This window comes from Chaetura pelagica, unplaced genomic scaffold (assembly GCF_000747805.2).
Source record: "Chaetura pelagica isolate M959 unplaced genomic scaffold, ChaPel_1.0 scaffold106, whole genome shotgun sequence".
Classification (NCBI taxonomy): Eukaryota; Metazoa; Chordata; class Aves; order Apodiformes; family Apodidae; genus Chaetura; species Chaetura pelagica.
In genome coordinates, this window is record NW_009954222.1 from 3,496,955 (window position 1) to 3,521,718 (window position 24,764).

A 24,764-nucleotide genomic window follows, 5' to 3' on the forward strand; every position below is an offset into this window, starting at 1 on the left:
CTTGTTATGTTTTCCTATAATGCTGGCTACTGAGATTTCCTGACAAATCCATTGAATCTGTCTGAAAACGTGAAGTCTGACCCTTTGTGGCATAGTTTCCCTTGTGAGCTGCAATGGGCACGGTGGATATTACCCATCCTTTATGCATACTTAAAAGCATAAATCTCTGTTTTTCTGAAAGAAAGGGACACTGTATTTTTGTCTCTCCCAGCTGCTCTATTAAGATGGATCTACTGTGTTGTTTCAAGATGAGATCTGGTACTTCTGCACACTACCTAAGATGTCAGCCTTCGACACGGTTATGAAATGTCACGGACCTGTGGTGGGATACCAGGATTTTTGAGGGAACTACCCTGGAGTAATAATCCTTGCTCTTTGCACAAGCACAGAAGTTTGGCGGGTCTGAACTACAGCCACTGAGGGAGGGACACCCTGAGAATCTGGGGGACATCAACTCCACATCCTAACACCCCTCTCCTACAGACTTAACTTCTCTTAAAATATTTCTGAAGGGGCAAACAAACCAGAAAACAAGCTTAGAGAGTATTTGGGGTTAAAGCCTGAGAGTGCTGGTACAAATTAGAAACTTTGCCAAGAACCGTACTGGGTACTTGAAACCCAGTGGTGGACTACTGCTGGTTGTGTGAGTTGTCTAGAGGTAACAGCCACACAAAAGCCCTTGAACATGTGATGGAATATACTTCCTGCCTGTGAAATAAGAAAATTTAGCTTACGCATTTTTACCTTTTCGGCTTCACTCAATTACCATTGACACACATTGTGCCTGTGTCCCTTGGTGTGCGTGCTGCTTTAAGCCTTTATGTTGCAGTGTTTCTGATGCATAAAGTAATGGGGAACTAGCTGAATGACAAGGAATTCACACAGACCAAGCCTGGCCTCAGGGTCTGTGACACATATGCTTCTCCTTGGGGCATTTCAGAGCTGAATGCTGAAACTTAAATTCTCTCAATTTCTCCTGGAGGTTCTCTCTCTTCATGGACTATACAGGGAAGCCTAAAAGGAAACACGAGTCTCTTCCAGTTATACTGTGCTTTAGTGAATAACATTGGAGATGACCTCTCTCACTGCTCCTCTTGTACGCTAACAGAATAGTCTTCAGACTTTCTGGTCAAACAAACAATTTTCTATGGGAGAAAAAAGATATCACAGCTTCTGAAAGGAATTCTGTATGTCACTGGCTCTTCAACTGAATTACTGCTATTCAGTTAATGAGTTGGTGAAATGTTCTTGGGCAGGAAAATAATTTTATCAAATGACTTATACCTGACCTGACTTATTTCCCTAAATGCTGAGAATGACAGATCCATTTAAGAGTACAATGTTGAAGTACATAAAAGACAGATCTCAGACATAATCCATGAGCCATCTCACGCACAACATTGACAACTAGTCTTTTAAACCAACAGCAGTAATGCTGCTGGTAAAGACCCAGTTCTGCTGCCCTGCAGTGCCTCACGGCTCATCCAGAAGCCCTGATCCCTCGCAGCCTTTTCATGCATTGCATGGACACTTAGTGCCTCTGCTTTCTTCCTGATTTGCAGCTGCATACTAAAATGTTGCTGAATTTGGTGGAAGTTCATTACCAGTGCAGTCACTGGGAATTCGTAGAGGCATTTTCCCCACAATGGCTGTAAATAATCTGTCTTGGGTTTCTCTGCTGACCACCCAGCAGAGGGGAGCCTGAGCTTTAACAGTATTGAGGTTCTCTCTTCAGAGAGCTGATAAACTATCAAGTACTAGGCAATATTAAGAACGTATTCAAAGCATATCACAAAATATTAAACCTCAATTAGCTTTCAGTATCTGTACGGGTACTCTATGCTGTTTTTTTTCAAAATATTATCTTGATTTCAGAATCCCCCCAACATCACTATGGTTACTTCAGGAATCAGAAATTAATTCAGACAGGGCAAACATTTAAAAATTAACAAGTGGCATCACAAGCTTAATCTGTGCAATTCCTGGAACCAGATATTCATAATTAAATTCATTGCAAAAGACCTTCATGTATACATCTTTCATCTCTAAGCTATAAAAATCTCAACACTTAAAAAATCTGGCCCAGCTTTTTCCTTTGTCAAATTTAGCTGAATAGGCAGATCCTTGTGAGGAAAGAAAAGAGAAAAACACTATTCCATTTGCATGAACAACTGATGACTAAGAGTTTCTCTCTTTCCTACATAATTTATTTAATACAAACAGGTTCACAATTATAGGGCTGTATGGGAATGATCAAGAATTTTCTTTTATTTAATCTGAAAAGGCTTGGATTGAAAATCCCAGCAGAGGCAGCCACTGGTACCCATATAAAGGGCCATTTATATCATACTAGACAGCTGACAAAATCTTGTTATTCCCTAACTCCCAGGGAGAAATGTCATGTCTTGCAGAGCACCACTGCAGAAACATTTCTCCTTCCTAGTTATGGTTCATCCACTGACTCCTCAACCATCAGCTCTTTCCTTTATCTTTCTTGCTTTCCATACACAGTATTATGTGGAAGGAAATTGAAGTAATTAATTATGGTACCTAGCAGGTCAGTGAGGCCATCAGATAGATTAACTTAAATGATCTTACGTGCTACTTCTGCATATCCCCCCCTTCTGTTGGAGTAAATTATTGTCTTGAGAGCCATTTTACTCATTATTGCTTTTTCTCTGCAAGATATGCAGCTGTTTCTTCTCTGTTTTGCTTTGTTGGTAGATTCCATTAATGGCTACATCACTAACCTTGGTACCAGAAAGATCTGACTATTTCCTTGTGTTAAAATAATGGTTGTGGGAAAGAGGATACCTGCATGAAAGAAAACTTCACGTTGAGAATAGGATAGCTGTTTTTAGATGGACTCTTTCTATACAAATCAGAAAATGGTTCTAAATAAGTCCATGGTAAAATACAGATACTTAATATTGTACTTTCAGCAGACATGCTGCTGCCCCTTGTTTATTTTACAGACTTCAACAACAACAACAACAAAAGAAAAGGAGGGGGGGAGGGAAAAAAAGGTGAAAGAAAAAAGTTAAATGGTTGCTAGGGCATAATGACAGATTGTGGTACACCGTTACAATGCCACCATCATTACTGCAAAAGTCTGCTCAAGCGACCCTTCAGCTCCAACAGCAGGACCTCTCCAGCAGAATCCTTTTGCCTACTCACACAGCTTGTCTGTAGCACAGCTCAGGCACAAGGCTGACACCAGTCAGGTGGTACTGAAAGCAAGGGGAAAAGATGGGATAATAAAGGTCTAGTGATCTTGCTCTCATCATCATCATCATCATTATCATCCGTTTCTGGTATCTAATACTCCAATCAGCAGTGATTTTTCAAGAACAAAAATGTCCAACAGCTGAGAAAACAGACAACCTATAAACATTTTTGTCAAAGGATGCAGCATGTAAAATAATGCCCATTCCTGTAGCATTTCGGCTGCTATTTCCCAGGTGATTGTGATGACACTTTCAGGGGGTAGCCATGCTGAGGGGCAGACGGGGTTAACTTCAGGTGGCAAGGAGAAGAGTGGCACTTCTTTTCCTGCTTTTTAGATTCTGTTATTATGTTTCGTTATGGACACCAGGGAAAGCCCTGCCTGTTAACACTGCAGAGGGGGATTCAGCCCTGCTGAATTCACTCTGTGTAGTTAAGAGACCCAGCTCTTAAACTCGGCTGGAACAGGTAGCGTTTCTCAAACCAGCATGTGCCTGCGGCGGTGGAGCGCCAAGTGATCTGAGCGGGAAAAGCTGCGGTCACAGTCTGCACACTTGAATGGCTTCACTCCCGTGTGCTTGCGGTAATGCCTCGTCAGTTCGTCGGAGCGAGCAAACTTCCAGGTGCAGCCTTCCCAGGTACATTTGTAGGGTTTTTCTCCTGAGAGAGACAAAAGAAAAGAGGGGTGGGGAGGGGGGAAACAGGTGGTGACTTTCCCCTTCTTGCTCTTAATCCCTGCAGCCCCCTCTGCATGCTTCCCATGAACAGCCACTGCCTAGGGGTTGCTTCAGGCCAAATTACACAATTACAAGGTACTGAATCTGCTGAATGTAAGGAAAGGGCTGCGAGATTTATCATTCCTGTGGCATTCGCATGACTAAGAAAATCAACAGGATTAAAGCAACAATATAGATCCTACTTTGCAGACGTGATGCGGGGATTAACGTCAGGACAAAGGGCTGTGTCATTATTCTCACTATTACCATACAGGGTTGCTACTCTCATCTCATCAGGCTACACTTTCTCCCAAAATGGCCAGATTACCTGATACTTCAGCAATTTATCACAGGCTGCCACAGACTTCCAACTACTTTTGTGAAGTTTATGAAGGTTTCTAATTATTTGTGTAAACAACACTGCAAGACACTTCTTAGTGAGCTGCTAAAAATGAACTACCATTTCCCCATTAAACATAAAACATTAATCTGCAAAATTTCCTCTTTATTTATCGCACTTACTTTCAGTAAAATTAATTTTGCATGCAAGATGTTACCAGGAACAGTGTTCGATTTTAAAATGTACTTATCTATGGGACTTGCAGAACACTGTTGATAAATATCCCTTTACTTCAACAAGATCAGACTTGGGCAAAGTGTCAATTTTTGGAAAATCCCACCCTCATACCTTTTATTTAAAGCTAAGCAATATGTATGCCCCAGATTCTGTTTTGCAACCTATCAGAAGAGAAGATTAGTACAGCAAAACTGGATTTTGTGTTTTCATAATGCAACTGTTATACGACTTCATTTTTGCCATGTTTGTAAGCAAGACTTCCTTGTGATTTCTATCACCAGCCCTCATTGTCTATATGTTCAATGCTCTTGGCATTTGATCCCACCTTGATCCCACAGCTGAGCATGCACCAAAACTGAGGAAGGGAAACTGTGTGAGGTCCGTATGTCTCTTCCTTTGGTGTGTCAAAAATGATTTTTTACCTCCTCTTCTGAAAGCAGCTAATCACAACCAGGACAACAAAGCAGCATCTCTGCAACAACCGTTTCCTTTGTCAGGCACAATCATTCCTCAGTTATTTATTATCTCTTACGAATCACGAGCTGCTTGCAAGAAACTATTTTAATTACATGAACCAGTGACGCAATACTTGCTTTGTCGTAGGCAGCACCTCCCTCCATACGTCTCTTCAAAAGTCAATAAATGCTTTGCTTTTTTCCAAAGAAAATTCCTAAGTAAGAATATCATCGCAAAGTTCAAAGAGCCCTGAAAAGTCCAGCTGAAACGGCCATGGATGCCTCTGCAAGGAAATTGGATGCTGTACAGGCATGCCAGCAGGGCTGTCAGCAACATTTGAGCTCCTTGAGTTGGTACCTTCTGTGTACCATCTGGGCTGTGCTGCAGTTTTGATGTCAGACAGGGATGGAAAACAGTTGCTGCAAGGAGAATCCAACAATCCAGGCTCTGAGGTGACCACAGCTCAGAGCTGCACCAGCAGCAGCTTAGCCTAATCTTTCAGTCCTCAGCCAAGCACAAAGCACCAGCGTTCATCGCCCCTGGGCAGCCGCAGTGTTGGGTGCCTGGAATCTGGCAGCTGCTGCGAGCTGGATGGGCACAAGGTACAGGGCAGATGGCAGGTTGCATGCTCTTGCCAATGACAAAGTGCTACAAAACAAGCTCAGATTTGCCACCAAACTGTCTTACATACACACCCTTGCCAGAAACAGTTGGTGCAGAGCACTGGACAAATATAGCAGTTTCCCCATTTGACTTGGCAAGCCCGTCTTAACAACCTCATCACATTGCATCAACAGTTTCCATGTGGGGTGCTTGCTCTGACCATCCTCAAGGTATTTTAAAACTCTTTTTGTTTAGACACTTTTTAACATACTCTTTTTTGTTACAGAGGTGACTGTCCCCCTGTACTCAGCACTGGAGAGGCCACACCTGGAGTATTGTGTCCACTTTTGGGCACCTCAATTCAAGAGAGACATCGAGGTGCTGGAGCGAGTACTGAGGAGGGCAACTAAACTGGTGAAGGGCCTAGAGAAAAAATCTTATGAAGAACGCTTGAAGGAGGTGGGAATGTTTCGTTTGAGAAAGAGAAGGCTGAGGGGAGACCTCATCAGTCAGTATAACTACCTGAGAGGTTGGTGCTGGTCTCTTCTCACAGGTAATTAGTGACAGAACAAGAGGGAACGGCTTCAAGCTGCAACAGGGTAGGTTTAGACTGGACATTAGGAAAAAATTTTTCACAGAAAGAGTTGTTAGACACTGGAACAGGCTGCCCAGGGAGGTGGCTCAGTCACCATCCCTGATGTGTTTAAGGGTTGTCTGGATGTGGTGGTGGTGGATATGGTTTAAGGGAGAACTTTGTAGATTAGCGATGATGGTTGGACTTGGTGATCCCAAGGGTCTTTTCCAACCTGAATAGTTCTATGATTCTATGACTCTTGATACTGCCCTGGTTGGTTTCTTTGACCACAGAGACCTCCAGAGCAAAATGAGAAGGTATTTCCTAAGCTTTGGTTCCTTATTTAAAAGCATCTGAAATTCCAAGTCTCTCCCCTGCCCTGACATCCTTCTCATGCAATGGCCTCTTTGGTACACAAATCCCAGATCTTCTTTCTCTTGGCAGAACACAGATACAGAACCCAATACAAGGAGGGATGGTTGGTGAAAGAGTAATTCCAGATATAGTTTGTTCATCCATTAAAACAGTACCACTTTGGGTAAGAACCGAAAGTCAGCTGATAAAAGGATGTAAGCACAGGTCACTCGACTTGAGTTCCCAGGTGTTTCTTCCAGCCTCCCTCTTCAATGAGTCCTTCTTACCCAGCCCCTCTAGAGCTATGTGAAAGAGACAGGACTGACCACATTCCTCTCAAGCTATTTACACCACTGAATGAAAATTGCTCTTACAAGCTCAACCTAAGAAGACCTTTCATTATTTTCAATTAAATATATGTGTTTATCATAAGAGGGAAAAAACAGGCAAAGCAGCATTACTCTGAAGACTTATGCACCCTAAACAAGCCCCTGTAAAGAAAACTGTGAAAGACACCATATTTCAGTAAGAATAATCAACAACATTTTATGCAAACCTAATTTTTAGAGGAAGAATAACAATATTACTTTTCCATTATCTGTGGATGGACAGGTGGCCAGACAAAAAAGATTCAACATAGGCAATACAATACGAACTCTTAACCTTTTGTTTGTTAACATCCCAGACATGAAGACTGACCATTGAGTTAATAAAAAATGGAAGATCCAGGAGTTCAAAGGATGGAGAAAGGACCAGCAGGAACAGAATTGCTAGAGGATGGAAAGCTGGTGTCAGGTGTCACACAGCAGCTTTGGCTGATTAGCTTAGGCACAGTACAATCAACTGAGAGAAGCTGGACCTCAGCAGGGCAACCCAGAAAGCAGTGAGTGAGGTGGTGGACAAAACTACTTTGTTAACTGGAAGAAACTAGACCTACTGCTTTTTTATATCTGTATCTATCAATATATACAAACCTCCATTTCAAGACTGGATTGCAGAGGCGTTGAAGTCAAATACTCTACCATTTTGAATCAGACACTTCTGCCTCTGTGAGAGCTTAAGGTGTTTAAGAAACTCTCAGGTTCGAAGTATGGGCACATTTTGGCTCCTTCGATGGCTCGGCAGCCACCAATGCAAGAGTCATTGTCACACACCCAGACATTCAAACTCTTGTTCAGCTCTAAGGAGCAAAACCAGGCAGTGTGTGCTTGCAGTGTGAGGGTAGTAGAAACATGGGAACGAAGAAGAGGACAAAAGGGTGGACAATTTTTGCAAAACAGTGAAGAGAGCTGCAGAAAGAGACTAAGAACATATCGCAGTTCACATGAGGAGAAAAAGAAAACTGGAAAAATATAAAACCCTGTTAGATAGTTCTACCTTCCGAATCTGTAAAGTTTTAGACTTATACAAGCTACCATTCAAAAATAAATGCCTGAAGCTACAAACATTTTCACAGGAGCTAACCTACTTTTGCACCTATCTTTGACAGCTCTATTGTTTGTCTCCAAACCTGACAAAAAGATCCCAAAACACAGAGAAATTGTATTCTGATGCTACCCAGCAGCTTTGTCTTGCAATACATGGACAGTGAGCAGTAAGCCATGGCAAGCATTTACATGGATCAAGTGGGATCCTGGAGCATCAAAAAGTTCTTCTAACAGTTTCATGTAAAAAATGAGTGTTTTCTATTGTTTGGGAAAGTTAATTATAAAGTTTCAAAGGTATGACTCAATGCCCAAAATGGAACTAGTATTTTTTTTAATCTTCTATTAACACACCTATTTCTAAGAGTTCTCCAAAACCTTGCCTTTTGTAATCCAGATTCCATAATCCAGATTAGTTTAATTACTTTTACATTATTAGTTTTCCTATCCTACCATGGCTACTCACACTTGAGCACTTCAGAATATTGTTACAATAGTTACTCATGAAACCTCCCTAAACTCAGCAAATAATGAGTTAATAATGCTGAATAATGTCCACTGTTCAGCCAATCCTTCCAAAATTTTCCGCTCTCCCCAGAGCCCAACATTTGTCTTCCCATATTCTTATTCATGTACTCTAACATCTAGAAGATCATTCACCCAAGGAAATAAATCTCTCAAACTTTTACTTTATAACCTGATGACATTCACATTTTCCATTAAAAAAAAAAAAAGAAGTCCTATGTGAGTACCAGCAGGAGACCATGTTGTGTAACAGATGATGGGACCAGGGTCTGTTCTACCCTGGGTAGAATTTCCCACACAGTATGTTCCTTGGCAGTTATCCTCTGCCCATCACCTTGCTGGTATTGTGGTATTTGATGCCAGATGCTTCAAAGCCAGGCACCACAAAAACACCATGTAAATAGTTATGGGTTATAGTGCCAGCAAGGAAACTGCTTTGGCACTCCAGGAAACAGAGCTGGGCTTATGTTCTCTAGGCAAGAAACTTTATTTACTACAGTTGCAGAAGACTTATGTACTCCCTGTGCACTTGTAGTTCCTTTCATTTGTGTATTATTTAAGCTTAATTTATTCATCAGTTCAGCAGTCTCTTGGCAATTATGTCATTAAGTAATGATGAGGTAACACCATCTACTACCAGGACAGAAAATATCCCACTGATCAAGTTCTAAACTGATTTATTTCTCTGGCATAAACTCACCTCTCTCTTTAGTATTACAGGTTAGTGCCATCTGTGTCCTCTTCAGACATTGCCATCTATCCAATTTTCTGCACATGGAATTGTCACCATGACTCCGAGTTACTACATCACTTGTCTGTAGACCCTTCCTGCAATGGTACCCAGCATTTTGAAATACTGGTGACATTTTTATTCCAAGTCAACTAGAAAACAAACATAAGGGACTGTTCAGGGGTACAGGCTTAACCATCTAGTCAAGACTTTTTCTCTATTTAAGCTTTTATCACCTTGTGAAAGAGTCACATGCTGAAATTCTACTTTTGGGAAGGACAAAGTTAGAAAAGCAGTTGGAAACGAAACTTGGTTTCTAAGTTTGAATAGTGTTTCCAGACTGGGAGGGTGGAAGCATAGGGGAGCTGCTGTCCCTCACTCCATTCACAAAATAGAATGGGTTTGAGTCCAACTTGCACAATTTAATAGGTGGCACCTGCTCAGCCCTGCTCTCTACAGCCACATCTTTATACACTCAGTTTCTACTGCTACTACTCCCGGAGGATTATTCCCCACATAAAAACAGAGCGAGGTCCTAAGGATTTAGTCCATAACAAAAGAAAATAAATAATCCAGCAAGTATGCTCCTGTCTGTGTTTGATGATGTTAAATTTTCTAATCAAAGTCAACAGATCTGCAGCTTTGCAGGATTGAGGACCTCTCCTGGTGATTCCTGGTTTGGTTTCTGCTACAGGATACTATCCAATATATGTAAAGTACAGCATATTTATGTCAGTTGGTTTCAGCTCCCACGTAAACATAAGAATCATTCTGAAACATATGGAACAGTCACATTGTACCCATACCAATAGGACCCTGGAAAGGGAAATCATAAATTGAAAACTACAAATGATGGTTAATTAGATTTTGCATTTGACTAAAAATAAGCAATTTCAGGCTGAAGAGGATCTTTTTACAGCAAAAACACTATCTGATAATGAGCATCCTCAGGCACTCCCAGAGGAAGAGGACAGCTTAGCTTTCAGACACAGGGGAAAGGGAAAAATGACAACTTTTATGTTTTGTGTGATATTTTTATTAGTATAATTTTTTAATGAAAAACCATCAGAGCACTTATAAAGCACTTTCCAACTTTAAAGTGCCTTATAAAGCTTTTTTTTTTTTTTAAATGTAATACTTCATAACAGTCTGCCCCTGTAATAGCACTGTGTAGCACATATTGTGTCTATTCTGCAGGTAGGAAAACCAACACAGTGAGCATCATCAGCCTTCCCAAAACTTTAAGAAACTGAACAGCCACGTTATGACTCACCTATTAGGAACACCTTACTTTCTGTAATGAAACCACTAGATCTCAGTGTCATCCCTTTAAGAGTATGAAATATGTTCAATCATTCTGATGCAAAAGTCCAATTCAATTACTTAGATGTCTTTAACAAGGTAATTTGGGATCTCTGTTTCCAAGTTACTGATTCATTGTATCTCTTTGGTGGAGGTAGCAAATTTGACTTTTGTGTTTCAGTATTGTCAAAATATGCAAATAAACTACCTTTCTGGGAAGAGATTAAAGTTCCATATCAGTTGAGCAAGTCTGGGAGAATAATTTCTACAAGCAGAACAGGAACATACTGTGCTGCTTGTGACACATCTTGAAATTCAGGTTTATCCCTTGTTCTCAGTCTGACTTAGGCAAAGCACAAGGACATTGTTTCTTCATGATAAAACTGGGAACAAACCCATTTCTTCAGGTCAAAAATACAGTGACAACCTCCACTCTAAACCAGAGACAGAACTTCATCAGACTTTTGGCAGCTCTCAAACCAATTATTTACAAGCTCCACTTCTGATAATGCAGGTGCAAGTCCTTTTTCCACATCATGACATGCAACTACCTTTTCACTGCACTGCTGAGCTTGGGTCCTGTTTGCATCCTGGCCCTTCTTGTCACTTCCTCTGCAAAATCAGTTCAGCACCCTTACCTCTTTCTTCCTCCTCCATACTGTCCTACATGTCCCTCCAGATATACAGCTGCCTTGCTATTTTAATACAAATCCCAACAAAAAAGCCTTTGCAATGAGGCTCCCAATAACTCCATTCTCTGAAGTTCAAGGCAAACCCATCACATCAGCATCAGCCTTGTTCTGTCACTGCATGCACAGAAGAGAAACAAAGAAGGAATCCAAGAAACTTCTCTTCTACGTTTTCTCTTTTTAGGCTTCTGCACAGGCTTTGCCCCATGATGGGATGTCCCCCATGATGGGGAGTCCTATGTGAGACAGGAATGAATTAACACTCTGGGACAAGGACTGGTTATTGCACATTGCCAAAGGTGTTGCTGATGTAAAATGATAAATGCAATTCCTGTAAAAACAGAAAAAAACCTTATTTTGGAAATGTATAAGGCATCTTCTGTGCACCTGAGTCCAGGAACCAGACCAAATCCCACTAGCAGATGACAACATTTTATTATCATTCCTGATATTTTTATATATATTTAAGAATATGTTCATGTCTAGATATACACTGAACATACATTTTATATATATATATATATATAAGATAGCATGGAAGTTTCTTCCTTTCCTGCAGCCACAGTAAAGATATGGAACTATCACACTTCCAGTGCTGGGAGGAAGGCTGAGATTTTTCCTTTTATGGCAGCCTTCACTCACAAAGTTTAGGAAAGGTGATGCAGCAGAGCTGCACTTCCACCAGCATTCAACTGCACAGAGGTGCCAGCAGTCCTCCACACTAACTCTTTAACTGGGGTGCTCCACACCTGGGTTTTAGTTTGGTCTCTCAAATAAAAGAACTTTCCTTCACTGTGGTCTGTAAATGCAAGGGAGATGCCAAACAAGTGACACTTGCCTTTCCATATATCTCCAGTTCTGCTAGTGTCATTCCTCCTGGATGTTCCAGGGATAGCCCCACCATGTTCAGTAAGAGCAATACTGATGTTTCTTACTGTAAAATTAAACCTTCATCTACGTATAAAAGCCAAACCAACCAACAACCTCCTGAAGAAACAAACAAACAAAAAACAACAAAAGGGCTCCAAGGGATGAGCTTTGTTTTGCTCAGTTTTGCACAACCCATTATTTGTTGTTTGCACTGTGCCAGAAGTCAGGCCCAAGCAGAAGCCAGTACCCTGGTGTGCTGGGTGGTCTGTAGAAACAGAGCAGTGAATAAGTGAGTTGGGAATGGCATTAAACTTCTCAAGTAAAGAGATACCAATTTTTACTGCCATAAAGTGCAAAGGAAATATGTACAATACTAAAGAAAAATATTTACTGACACAAATAGGCATGACTAGGGAAAAGAAACTGGGAAAACATCACTAATGTGACCAAGATATCACTACATTTCATATCCTATGTGAAGAAAACACTGAAGTGCAGAAAACAACCTCTGTCCTACACAAGTAATTTGATCTTCCTCCTTCTCCAGGAAACAAGAAGTTTTTGTAAAACTTCCCTAATTTTCTACCCACTTATTTACAAAAAATGAAGATTAAACCCCGTAAGTTTCAAGCTCTATCTCTTTCTTCCTCTTAGCCATGGAAAAATAAAAGGAAAGCAGGAAAAACAGAAAACCTGAATGAAGCATTACAACAAAAGCTTTTGTGAAACTTACTTGTAGTTTTGAGCACGCTCCGCTCTCAAAGACTGTGTTTCTGATTGGAGGTTGCCCTGAAAAGGACAGGACAGGCACAAGCAACTCCAGACACGCTTCACGAAAGAAACAGGGTATCACCAGTTAGGGACATTTCAGCAGCAAGTTGTTATCCTGTTCCCTCAGTCAGGGACTGAGTGGGCTGCAGAGGTTAACATCCCTGGAAGCCCAGTACAGTGCATTTACTCCTCCAGGACTGGGTGCAACATCTAGGAAAGCATTTTTGAGAGAATGGGAGTAGAGAGAGAGGTCTTTCTCACCTTCATGCTACTGCAGGGCTACACATGGTAGACCACAATCATGCCTGAGACCTTAAATGAACTGCAGTTCTTTGGAGGTAGAATATTAAGTACTAAATGGTTTGCTTTGAGAAAATTTGATTCTGCATAATGAAATCATCATTATTCCCTCGTGCCACACACAGACAAAACACATATGCACCCCATATTTACAAAGTCAAGGGGCACTGTTGCAAATATTTTTCATAACTTAGAGACTGAAAGTAATCACAGATGCAATTAGACTGGCTTCCCCATCAAAGTGCCTTGGAATAACCACGTGGGCACTCTTCCATATCGGCACAGCATCAGACCTACAATGCAGAGTAATGACTCCCTGTGTGTAAGGTGAATTTAGAGCTCACAAAATGCGCCGACGATGAAATACTTTAACTTTCCACAGAGCAGCTATTGGAAGAGAACTGGATGTACAACCTCATTGTGGTATGGACACCTGCCTGTAAGTAGCTGGACTCAGACAACTACTTCACTAGGTCCAGAGTAATTTTCATTTGTGAACATCACCTTACTAGGCTGTGGTGGCATCAGTGAGCCTGCTTTTATACCCTGGTACATACTGCACCAGCCGACATTTGCTTTTCAGTATATTTCTGTCCTGAAATCTGAACCCAGTCACATCAATTAGAACAAGCTGAGGCTTCAGCAGCCCCATTTATTAAAAAATCTGTTTATCTTATAAATAGAAACTGAATTAAGAAAGAGCAGAAAAGCTAGAAGTGAAAACTTCCATGAAATATACTGGTTTCCACACTGAAAAGCTCTACTGTTTATTGAAACTGGCAGTAATTTTTAAACACTAAAAGAAAGTATTTCTTAAAAAATAAAAGCATCACCCAATACAAATATCACAGAATCATAGAATCATAGAACAGTTAAGGTTGGAAGGGACCTGAAAGATCACCAGGTTCCAACCTCCCTGCTATAAGCAGGGACACCTCCTATGTTACTTAAAGCAAATTTTTAAATTTGTTTTGTTTATTTAAATTTCCAGTTTCTGGAACACCATGTTAACCTGCTGTTGCACCTTTTTTCACCTGACAGATTTAGGTGAAGGAAGGAGAGCTATGGAATAAAGGCCTAGGGAGCATCTAGGACATGAGAAAGAAAATCTTTGAAGAGCAAGTCTGGAGGGCAGATGACAAAGAGGTGTTAATTTTAAAGTAGGGCAAAAATCTACACAGTTCAAGTCAAATCCAGAAGGATTATTTTAAAAATGCTGCTTCCTCCCAATATTTGCCTAAAGATGGGATTACAAACCTGTAAATATCTCTCTGGAACTTACAGCTAGCAAAAGGCATTAAATAGACCTTAAGAAAACAACAGGTAATGAATGGAGTTTTAAAACCTACAGAGCAAAAATAACTTTTTTGGTGCCTCCGACTACTTAAGTCCGCTCTGAAATTGCTGAAAGGAAAATGTGAACAAAGACTAATGACAGGGGCCCTTTCATATTAAAATACTATATGGAGCAACAGGGAGTGAGAGGAATGCAATGTCTGAAAAAGTACAGACTAAATAAAACACCCATGTACTCACTAGACCTCTCTCTTCTAGGGTGGTGTCTCAACCTAGCTATAAAGGAACATCTTGGAGAGGAAATGCTGTCATTTTCTCAGGTACATAACTGCATTTCTGAGATGTTTACTGTCTCCATGTCATGCTGCTGAAGACCCCTGACACTGACAAATAGGCTTCATTACATCTGCGGTAAAGGTATTTGCTCTCATCTCTCAGGAATGATACAGGCTTTGATCAAGGACAAAGCACCAAACACTGAAAAATTTCCTTTGGCTCCGGGGTTATACTCAGCCTGCCTCTTCATGTGCCTCATGAAGCAGCCACATCTTCTGCAGCAGTGGCACTGAGAAGAGTGATTTGGACCCGATGCTGCTCAGGGCTCACAGTTGAAAAGCAGCACTTGCAGCCCAGTATCTAAACCCTACACGGAAGGTGCTTTGGTTACAGCCCTTGCCTTTCTCCACTCCTCAGAGGCAGAAGCAAAGCCACAGCTACAGATACAGAATGCCCTGTGTGCACAGACTAAATTCCACATAATGCCTGGAAAGTCACAGGCTTTTGCTGCCACTGACCCCAGAAAGCCACTCTGCCACGTTCCTCCAGAAATGACTAACTAATGAGTGAAATAAGGTTGCACAGAAATACAGAATGATGATACAATAAAAGAAAGTCCTACAGAGAGAGAGAGAGAATGAGCAATCTCTTCTGTATTAGATGTAAAATTATATCCCATGTGATCTTAAAGCAGGCATCTTCCTTCTCTATTGACTTCTTCAGGATGATCCATACAATGTTTTAAATTCCCTGGGCTTCTCCATATGGTAAGAGGGTAGCCACAATGAGCTACAACTGGATTTAGCTGTGAGCAACTTTGTGAAACTCATGTGACATGTGTGAAACGTGAAACTCAAGACAAATTTCCCTTTAAATAAATATGTAGTTGGTTACATTTCTCAGGTCACAGTCCCCATGCTAGGCACCACTTTGGGACGCAGTCACATCACCAAGTGTACTCTGTATAATTTGAAGAAAGAATAGAGTTTTAAGCCTCTTCCACATGTACTATCCATTACACATGTTTTGAGTCTCTGTGTTTTTTACTAGGCCCCCTATCAGACAGCATAATTTGCCTCTTCAATTTACATAAGCCTCAAATTTACATCCTGTCCCTATTAAGAGGAGACAGATGATGTCTATGAAAACTAGATCATGATATGCAAAGGTTAGCCTTGTTATCAACAGGTCCACAATTCATGTTAAAAGAGAATACTGTACCAGGATTTGCAGACTGTGGATGAAAAGTGAAAGCAGCTTTTAGCCACACGGTTGGCCAGTGGGACAGTTTGTCCACAACCAGGTGCACCACCACAGCCATGCCCCAGGACATCAACCACAGTCAGCAGACACTGCCCTGCAGAATCTCTGTTGGCAGCCAGAACCTGCCACTACTGGCTATTTGTGTTTTTTAATATTTAGTGCATTTTGTAACAGGGAACTGAAATCAGTATGAATAAAAAAGGGTTTGTGTGTTTTTCACATGATCACTGTCATCTATCCAAAAGGTGTTTTGTTTTCACTTTCTAATGTCTCCTTTGCACTGTCAGAATCACAGAATTATTAAGGTTGGAAAGGACCTTAAAGATCATCAATTTCCAACCCCCCTGCCATCAGCAGGGAACCCTACCACTAGACCAGTTCGCACAAAACCACATCCAACCTGGCCTTAAAAACCTCCAGGGATGGGGCATCAACAACCTCCCAGGGCAACCCATTCCAGTTCCTCACCACCCTGATAGTGAAGAATTTTTTCCCAATATCTAACCTAATTCTCCCCTCTCTCAGTTCAAAACCATTACCCCTTGTCCTATCACTATCCCCTCTGATGAAAAGTCCCTCCCCAGCTTTCCCGTAGGCCCCTTTCAAGTACTGGAAGGCAGCTACAAGGTCTCCCTGGAGCCTTCTCTTCTCTAGGCTGAACAGCCTCAACTCTCTCAGCCTGTCTTCACAGCAGTGGTGCTCCAGGCCTTTGATCATCTTGGTGGCCCTTCTCTGGACTCTATCCAACAGCTCCATATCTTTCTTGTGCTGAGGGCATCTCTTCCCTCTTGCGTGACAGCCACACCAAACAGCTTGTTATCATCAGCAAACTTGATCAGGAGACACTCAATGTCACTGTCCATGTCTCCAACAAAGATGTTGAACAACACTGGTCCCTCACTGAGGGACACCACTCGTCACCTGCCTCCATTTGGACATTGAGCCATTGACCACAGCTCTCTGGGTGTGGCTATCCAGCCAATCTCTTATCCACTGAGTGGTCTGTCTGTCAAATCCCTGCCTTGTCAGTTTGGAGAACAGGATGTCATGTGGGACAGTTCAAATGCTTTGCACAAATCCAGGTAGATTGTCAGTTGCTCTGCCACCATCCAGCATCTCTGTAGTCTTGTTGTAGAAGGCCACCAGATTGGCCAGGTATGACTTGCCCTTGGTGAAGTTATATTGGCAGTCACCAATCATCTCTTTATTTTTCATGTGCCTTAGCAGACTTTCCAGGAGGATCTGCTCCATGACCTTGCCAGGCACAGAGGTGAGACTGCCCAGCCTGTAGTTCCCTGGGTCTTCCTTTTTCCCCTTTTTAAAAACAGGGCCTGTGTTCCCTTTTTTCCAATCAGCGGGAACCTCACCAGGCTGCCACGATCTCTCAAATACAATGGACAGAGGCTTAGCAATTGCATCTGCCAGCTCCCTCAGGACCCGTGGATGAATCCCATCAGGTGCCATAGATTTATGCACCTTCAGGTTCTTTAGACGGTCACGAACCTGATCTACACCTACAGTGGGGGCAAATTCATTCTCCCACTCCCTGCTTTCACCTTCTGTGGCCTTTGTGTTGAGATTGGAGCACTTGCCAGGGAAGACTGAAGCAAAGAAGTCATTGAGGACCTCAGCCTTCTCAATATCCCGTGTTTCTACCTCGCCCATTTCCTTCAGGAGAGGGCCTACATTCTCCTTGGATGTCCTTTTCTCCCCAACACACCTAAAGAAGCTTTTCTTATTGTTCTTAACATCCCTGGCAAGATTTAATTCTAGCAGGGATTTGGCCCTCCTCACCTGATCCCTAGCTGCTTGGACAACCTCTCTGTAATCCTCCCAGGGTACCTGCCTTAGCTTCCACCCCCTGTATGCTTCCTTCTTCAGTTTGAGCTTTTCTAGGAGCTGCTTACTCATCCATGCTGGCCTCCTGGAGTTTCTACGTGACTTCCTTTTAGTTGGGATGCAATGCTCTTGGGCCTGGAGAAGGTGATCCTTAAATATCAGCGACCTTTCATGGGTCCCTCTACCCTCCAGGATGTTACCCCAAGACACTCGCTTGAGCAGATGCCTATAGTAACTAGCCCAAAGGGTCCTGGATGTTTGTTCTTGTTTTATCTCTTCTCCCTCCTGAAAACAAGATTCCCCTGTCCTCTTATCTTTTCATACATACCCTTTATCCACAACTATTAAGCTAATTGAGTCTATAATGAAATGTATTATTTCACCAGAGACTTTACTGACTTGCATCTGACCTGATAAATGGTGTGACTGTAAGGCTTTGTCCTGCTGCCTTCACCATATTTACCTCATAAACCTATTTTCATTGTTGGTACAAACGATCAAAAAATAAGCATGGTGAAATGTAAAACATTTTTTTACTACTTTGCAGCTTTCCTTTGACATTTCAGAAATGTCCAGCCAATTGCAGAAGAGGTCAAGATGTATGTCCTCAGTTTTATGGCATGAAAATATCTGCCTGCTTTTTGCCAAAATAAGGAAATTATTTAATACATTTTACAGTTTTCACAGATCCATGGTTTCCAGTTTTACCAATTTCACAGATCAGTTACTGAAGTCAATTTTGGCCTATCAGCCCCTTAACAGAAGGCATGATTTGACTCTTTGACTTAAATAAAACATACCAGATTTTCATAATCTCTCTTCAGAGGGAAGAGAGTCTGTAAATCTTTCACAAACCAGCACTAGTAGAAAAGGAAACAACCACTCATTAAGATAAATTTAAATATTTCTAGAATGAAATTTTGATGGAGGAAAAAAAAACAACAGTGGAAGGAACCAGTATTACTTAGTCTGTAATGCTCAGCTGTCCTACTGAAAGTGTCAATGGCAACTTTAATACCACCTAAAAGGCCTAAAATAGCCATTCAAAAAATCCACTATGGTTGTTTCCCTCTTCATCTTCGAAGTAAAAGCAGCAAACTGAAGAAGGCAGACCCCACCAGGGCTGCACAGGCACAGACCTCACAGGAACAGGAGTTACAGATCTCCCTGTTCCTGGGACTGACACCAGCACTACACGGAGCACAGCACAGACAGACGCAGACCAAGAACGCAACCCAGGGCTGCTGGTTTTAATCTTAAAGATTACTAATTTGTAGAGTCACACGTTAGCTATTTTCTTCAAGTTTACTGACGCAGAAACTAACTCAGCACAACTCAGGTGAGCCAGTTCCTCACAGCTTCTCCTTGTGGAAAGCGCTGATAAACCCGAGCCGTGAGATAGCCTGAGAGCCCCGAAGGCTCCATCACACCCAATACCTCCCGATAGCTTTATTTCATAATCTGGGAAAACAGCAACTAGAAGCTGATACTAGAAAGAGAAATCTGATACTAGTGCTTGTGATTTATGCAATGTTCTAGCTATTGCAGGTTTCACTTCTTCTAGTTGGAGAGACGATGTGCAGTTCAAGCTCGCCCTCCAGTGGACTCCATGGCCACACCAGTACATGAAGTTCTGAGGACACTGGTGAGAAGTATTGAGAAGCTAGATGATAGCATACTTGAAAAAACAAGGAGTCACTTGAAGAGAATTCAATGCAAATGTTACCACCTCTAATATTTTGTTTCCATTTTTAATTAAGTTTAAAAGAAATATACCATCCAACCAAAAAAGCTGTACATCCTGTCAAACTACTGCATTGCTTTTATTCCTCTGTTCCAATGATTGTGAATATCTCAGTGGCTATGCATATACAGTAAGTGAAGAAAAAAAAAGAGTTCTCCAACACATCCTGCTTAGGTAAACAATTGTCAGCAAGATCAGCCTGCCTAAAAAAAAAAAAAAGTCCAGATTATGCAATGCTGAGTTTCTGTGATCTTTTCTCAGAAAGTTTCCTACTGAAACTTGCTCACCCTTGCGTGCATAGCTGTCATACTTCATTTATACTTATCCAAAACTGCACACTAATTACTGTGGGTCATATGTGAATAATTAACTTCTTCTGCCTGAAGCAAAAGTAAAGACCAAGATAAAAAATGTAAAATGAGATGAACACATAGAGTATGCTCAAGGCCAATGCTAGGTGTAAGGCTGAATATATCAACTTTTTTACCTAGACCTGAGAAATATTCAGAAAAATACATCTAATTTTCACAGCACAACACAGATTTTCTCACTGGATCTGTTGGCTAACTGCAAAGATCACCTTTTCTCTAGACTACACTTCTTACATTGCAGCAGGTAGGAAGACATGACAATATGGAACAGTTAACAGCTGACCATTTAATGAGGGTTTTTTATTTGATGTTATTTTTCTTTTCTCCCTGAAGGAATAATCAACATCCAACGTGACTGCAAAGTATGCAGCTGCCTTTTGGGGTGGTGATTCATTTCAGCCAGCTAACAGGTAGGTATCTGGGCTTCCTCTGTATCCCACAATGAAAGAGAAACACCTTTGCAAACCACCCAAGTCTACCTGAAGAGGGAATAACGTGCCCCAGAGGTGCCAATCCCTCTTCTCTGACTACCCAGAGATCCCAGACAGATAGCAGAGCCTAGACATTCAGCTGCCAGGGAACCAAGGCTGAGGAGATGGATCCAACGATTACAGCAGGTACAGAAACCCTGTTCATGCTGCTGTAGAGATACAGCTGCAAAAGCTGCAATTAGCAACACCATTACAAGCTTTCAGTACCTAGTTCTGAGCACCCTCAGTGGTAGAGAATAACACTGATATAGGTGCATTACCCACAACCCCTGCTCTGCCATGAGCTCACTAACGAACTACAGACTCATGATAAATATGATTCTCAGTGATCTAAAATGTTATGACAGAGAAGAGCCTCCTGTATTTCTGGGCTAACCCAAGTGTGAAATTTCTGAGGTTGTTCACATCTAGTTTTGTCACTCAGCTCCCTACATGGTGCTTGCTTATACTCCTGGGCTGGTCACCAGTCTTGCAGGCTAGAAAGAGTGATATCCCTGTGGCACAAGCACCTAAGGAGTACGTTTGGTTCAAACCAAAAAGTCTATGGGTTTCATGCCTCTGGTGGGCTCTCTGCCTTCTAATCTGCTACAGCCATATCATTCTCAAAAGGGTGATTCAGGAAAGAATAGAGGAACAACTCAGACATCAGGGCAGGAGAAGGAAAGGGTCAGAGTAGGGTTATACTGAGAAAAGTAGAATACAAATGACACAGTACAAGGTGAAAGGGTAAAGTTATATAAAATACATTGGGATTGTAGGGATGAAAGACCACATTGAAGATGGGAAAGAATTGGGAAGAGCAAAAAAGAATTAAGGTAAGATACAATAAATTAAGAGAGGAGTCACAAGCATTAATGGGGAGATACGAAGAAACCAAAATAATTGGCCTGGAGGGAAATCTCATGGAATTCCCAGATCACCAGAACATTTCTGCTGTTTAAGGAAGGGACTCTTACCTTACAGGAATTGATTTAGTAGGGGGTATTAGAATGGAGCCTTGTTCAGTATTCCTTCTCAACAAAAGTCCTACCAACCAAAAGACATATCGGAAAGAGAGATGGAGATGTGGCCTCACTTGAAATGGAGGAGGCATCACTTAAGTTTTTAAAATATTATCTCTTACTTTTTAGAGTACATCACACATGGGAAGCACCAGCAGATTCTCAGCAAAGAACAACATTGTGCTACATGCTGGGTAAATGCCATCTTTTCTCCAAGGAGTTACAAGAACACTAAAGTACATTAAGAGCAGAGGGATCAATACATTTAATTTAAGCAAATCAGCAGTAATGAACAGCACTGAAACTCAGAGCATTCTGTCCACTGCCTTCCTAGCGATCTCCTTTTCAATTGCTCTTGATGACTTCAAATTGCTGCTCCTGAGTTTATCCACAATAAAATTACAACAATTACACATCACTGCTTCAGCTACTCTTACATGCCTGTCATGTAGACTAGTAATAGCCTGTGAAGTTAGTAAGGACAAAAGGTATTGATTAAATTTTACCATCACTGAATGAGATCCAGCTCAACAAGGCATCTCTTGAATCTCTGTTGAAGGGATCTGACGAAACCTATTCTCACAAAGTGACTGATTTCTCTCTGCAGTATGTGGTACGTACCTCAGAAAGCCTCAAAAAAAATCCCTACTGAGCTCTTGAGTTTACACTTGAGTTGAACTGAAGGCCTTCAGTTGCACTTAACATTCAAATGCTACATCTGTAAAAGTAAGAAGTAGCTCAACAGCAGCAGGTCTCTAGAGTGAGAAAAATGCTGCTGAAGATCGACTATATGCTCTTCTTGAAGGTTCTCTTTGGACTAGCTCTTGTTGGTCCCAAGCAATGACCATCCACTGTTTGCTGAAGCACAGTATGTGTCTCCCTGGAGGCCACTTCTCTGTTTATTTCCAAGTGAAAGGAGCCTGGTTTGTGCTGAAACCACTCTTGTGTTGCAAAGCAGGGATGACAGGGAAGTCCAATTCAGAAGAATGCTCTCGATCTGCACCAGAAGGCCAATGCTGATGCACTTGCTGACATCTGTGTTATTATTTAGGTACAGGCTTTGGGTTTTTACCACAGAATCGTGAGTTCAACACATCCTACATGAGGCAGAAAAGGAACCTGCTTAACTTAACCGTGGTACACAGTGCTGGAGAAGACTTACCTGTGTGTGTTCTCCGGTGAGCCTTCAAGTGGGAACTTTTTGTGTATACTTTGTTGCATCCCTCGAAGTCACACCTGTGGATGCGCCGCTTCCTGGAGTCTGGAGACTCAGACCTTCTCTGACGCCTTGTGCTCTCAATACTGAACGGTGAAATTGAACTAAAAAAAACCAAAACAGAACAGAAGGAAAAAATTAAGCCAGAGCATGGCGTATATCCTGATCAGCTGTAATATATCACTGTGACAGAAATGACCTTGACAATTAATTAAATATTTCCTCTTCTACAACACAGTCCACAGCACATATTTGAAACCATTTGTGCTTGAACTAGAGTGTATTTTGCAGTATGAAATAATTCAAGTCCTGGTTTAGAAGTTTAGAAGTTCTCTGCTGCCAGAGAAAACACCACAATCCTTGAAATATTACTCCAATAATGAAGTAGTCCGACTTTATCTGAGTGTTATTTCTATTCTGCATGTGTCCAGATCCAAGCTCACTGAACACTGCTTTCTTAACAACTTTATATATAGCCTCCATAATTTATCTCTCACAAGTTTAAATAGATAAAAATCCTGAACCTTTTATGAAAAAGTGTTCCCAGCACCCAGATCTGCCCTATGGATCCTTGCATTTGGCTGAACACCTGTTGTTTGCTTGCATACAGATTGCTAAGAGATCCCTATCACCCGGCAGCAGGGATTTTTCCATTTACTTATTTTACAATTCTCAGTGCATCACCCACAAGTCAATGAATTCCATTTCCTTCCAGACCACTGATAAACAGGAAAGTTTATTAGCACAGGGTCATCAACTGATCCCCACAGAAATGCCTGTTCTCAGCGAAGATACTTTATTTACAGCAAGGTCCTTACGCCAGTTATCCCAAATTTTAAGCAATTAAAAATATAATGTTGGAGCTATGTTGCTTGAGATTCTAAATGCAGTGTGTAAGGAGTCAAATACTTGAATTAAGCCTGCTATAACAATGCACTTGGTTAGATAAACTTATTTCATGAACTCTTATCAAGCTTGGACGCCAAGATCCAAACACCAAAGCCTCCTCAAATTCCATTAATTCTATTACTTAGCTATAAATCATTAATAATTGATTGCCTTATCAATGCTGTTACGGTTATGCTGCACAGCAATCACCTTCACTGACAGTTATATGAGCCTGTTTAGCTACTTGAAGAACTGGAACAATGTTGGCCTTCATCAAGTTCCTAGGGCTTCCCTCACATTCTTGGGTTTATTGACATTCAAAGGAAATGACAGAGAGATTTGCCAGCAAGATCTTTTAGACTCTTAAGGTGCAAATTCCCAGTTCTTCTGAAAAAAATTGTGACCGTCAAATGAAAATGAATTGGCAGAAAAGAAAGTGAACGTGATGAGAAGAAGCAGTAAGCACAAATCTTTAGGGAAGCTAAGATGCCGAGAAAGGCATTTGAAAGAAGCACTGATGTTGATGCACCTTGTGAGAAGCTCCTATCTTCAACCTTCTGTTACAGCAGTCAGTGCTGTTACAGCTGTAACTGCTCTGCTATAAATTCCACTTATCGGGATTTCCGTTAAGGACTACTTATATTGGGCTAAAACTTTGCATAAAGCATCTCACACTATTAGCATGTGATTTCTCTGATGTTTTAGTTCTCTGCATTATAAATCATTAAGCCTTCAAGCCCAAATTACACCTTTTTTTTTTTTTTAAAGTGTTTTTACAGTATAACACTAATTTAAACCACTATTTAAACAAAAAAACCCCACCAAAACCAAGAGTACTTTCCTTTTGACAGCCCTCTTTTAACACTTGATATAAATTCATATTTCAGCTTCAGGCAAAGAGATTTTCCAGATTAATTGTTTTTTGCTTATAATATGACGTGTGTAAATGGGCACGTGAGGAGTTTCTGACATGGAGGAAGAAAGGGACGGGGGGAAGCATAATATGAACATTAACTAGCAAAAAGTAGTCTTTGAGAGAGTAGGACACATCAGCACTTTAACTAAGTGACAAGAACACAGATGTGTTCAGCTGTCACAGAAATGGCTTAGGAATTCCATTTAAGAATCTGCATTTCAGGGCAAATAAAAGCCTTGGGTTAGATGATTCACTGACAGCAGTCTCAGTACTCCAGTCGGGTTGGTTTTTTTTTAAAAAAAAACATTCCACCAGCTAAAATAAAAAGCAAACATGTAAATCAAATC

At 41.3% G+C, this 24,764-nt stretch overlaps 1 protein-coding gene across 1 annotated transcript in view; it reads right to left on the bottom strand.

Annotated features, from left to right (window-relative positions):
* Positions 1–3,483: 3,483 nt before the first annotated feature.
* KLF12 (Kruppel-like factor 12) overlaps positions 3,484–24,764 on the bottom strand; it is a 170,559-nt gene continuing 149,278 nt past the window's right edge. The window contains exons 5-6 of the mRNA XM_010003492.1: positions 22,560–22,717; positions 3,484–3,885 (exon numbers count right to left, since the gene is read on the bottom strand). Of these exons, the coding sequence (XP_010001794.1) occupies positions 3,704–3,885; positions 22,560–22,717 (340 nt within the window). The 3' untranslated portion in view covers positions 3,484–3,703. The remainder of the gene's footprint in view (positions 3,886–22,559; positions 22,718–24,764) is intronic.